The sequence below is a fragment of the Monodon monoceros genome, unplaced genomic scaffold, assembly GCF_005190385.1.
Source record: "Monodon monoceros isolate NGI ecotype Baffin Bay Population unplaced genomic scaffold, NGI_Narwhal_1 Super_Scaffold_15, whole genome shotgun sequence".
Lineage (NCBI taxonomy): Eukaryota > Metazoa > Chordata > Mammalia > Artiodactyla > Monodontidae > Monodon > Monodon monoceros.
The window spans coordinates 16,082,699-16,084,398 of record NW_021703771.1 but is presented as its reverse complement, the minus strand read 5'-3'; the positions used below and the strand labels follow the sequence as shown (position 1 = coordinate 16,084,398).

The window sequence follows — 1,700 nt, the reverse complement described above, 5'->3', positions numbered from 1 at the left end:
CTGTCAGCCAGCAAGGAAGCATGGGCCTCAGCCCCATAAGCGCCAAGAAACTGAGTTCTTCCAGCCCGACTGAGCTTGGAAGCGCATTTCTCCCAGCCTGGCTCACACCCTGATTTCAGCCTTGTGATACTCTGAGCAGAGACCCAGCCCTATCACACTGGACCTATGGAACCAGGATTGTAGACTCTAGGACCAGCTGGGTCTATAGAACTGCGATCAGCGTTTCAAGCTGCCAGGTATGTGGGGATGTGTGATGCAGCAAAAGAAAACCAGCACATGCACCCCAGGCCCTGTCTTCTCTCTTCCTCTCCTCTGGCCTGGGGTCTCTGTTTCCAGTTTGGAGGGGAAATCAGAGAGCGTGAGGGAAGCCTGGGCAACCTTACTTCTTCAAGACATTCTCTTTTTTTTTTTTTTTTTTTAGATATTTGAAATACAACTTTATTCTGATTCTAAACGAAAAGGAATGGGAATGACAGTAAGATTCCACCACTGAATACTGTGATGTGACTGTAGCAGTCTTATATTTGAAACTCAAGGAGGAAAGAACTGTGTTCCAAAACACCTAAATATGCAGGTCCAAAAAAATGAAGGTTTTTTTTTTTTTTTTAACTGCCACATTCACTCCAAAGCCCATTCATCTCCTTCAGCATCCCAAACATTAAGCACATGTTCTGCTTAGCTATATAATAAAGTGGCAAACATGCTGCACCACTGACATCACAGGACAGTTGCCTATAAAACTAGACTTCTGACGCTGGGCTCCAGCTTCACTTTCTCACGGGTCATCATGTTCATCCAGGAGGGCAGTTGTCTGAGCAACCTCTAGATCGTGCTCATACCGCGCTGCCAACGCTGGGTCCATGACCACCTCTGGTGGGGCGAGAGCAGGCATGGCGATGAACTCCAAGTTAGGGTCTCCGATCAGTTTTCTAGCAAGCCAGAGGAAGGGCTTTTCAAAATTGTAGTTACTTTTGGCAGAGATGTCATAGTACTGAAGATTCTTCTTTTGGTGGAAGACAATCGACTTTGCCTTAACCTTTCTGTCCTTAATATCCACTTTGTTGCCACACAACACGATGGGGATGTTCTCACACACTCGTACCAGATCTCTATGCCAGTTAGGCACGTTCTTGTAAGTAACCCTCGATGTTACATCAAACATTACGATGGTACACTGAGCTTGGATGTAATAGCCAACTCTCAGTCCACCAAATTTCTCCTGGCCAGCTGTATCCCATACGTTGAACTTAATGGGTCCTCTGTTGGTATGGAACACAAGGGGATGGACCTCAACGCCCAAGGTGGCTACATACTTCTTCTCAAATTCACCAGTCAGATGGTGTTTCACAAATGTAGTTTTCCCAGTACCGCCATCACCAACCAATACGAGCTTGAACTGCGCTTGGGGCTCTCCGTGCGCAGCCATCGCGATGCTACTTCCAGAAGCGTCTCCGCGCCCGTCTGACTCAAGACATTCTCTTTACAACCTCTTCCTCTCACTTCTTTCAAAGCCCGGATGTGGTTTTCTGTTTGTTTTTTGATAGGTATCTCACTTCCTTTTTAAAATTTTTATTGGCGTATAGATGATTTACAATGTTGTGTTAGTTTCAGGTGTACAGCAAAGCAGTTATATATATACATATATCCACTTTTTAAATTTTTTTTTAGAATCTTTTCCCATATAGGCCATTACAGAGTAT

The 1,700-nt window shown here is 45.0% G+C and overlaps 1 protein-coding gene across 1 annotated transcript; it reads right to left on the bottom strand.

Moving 5' to 3' along the window:
* Positions 1-775: 775 nt before the first annotated feature.
* Positions 776-1,437, bottom strand: LOC114896210 (GTP-binding nuclear protein Ran-like). The gene has a single exon (XM_029224160.1). It carries the CDS (start codon positions 1,424-1,426, stop codon positions 776-778), a length of 651 nt encoding a protein of 216 aa, XP_029079993.1. The 5' UTR covers positions 1,427-1,437.
* Between the last annotated feature and the right edge of the window lie 263 nt (positions 1,438-1,700).

What these genes read in the sequence shown, in the direction of transcription:
- LOC114896210 (XM_029224160.1), bottom strand. Translation starts at nt 1,426, where the DNA reads ATGGCTGCGCACGGAGAGCCCCAAGCGCAGTTCAAGCTCGTATTGGTT.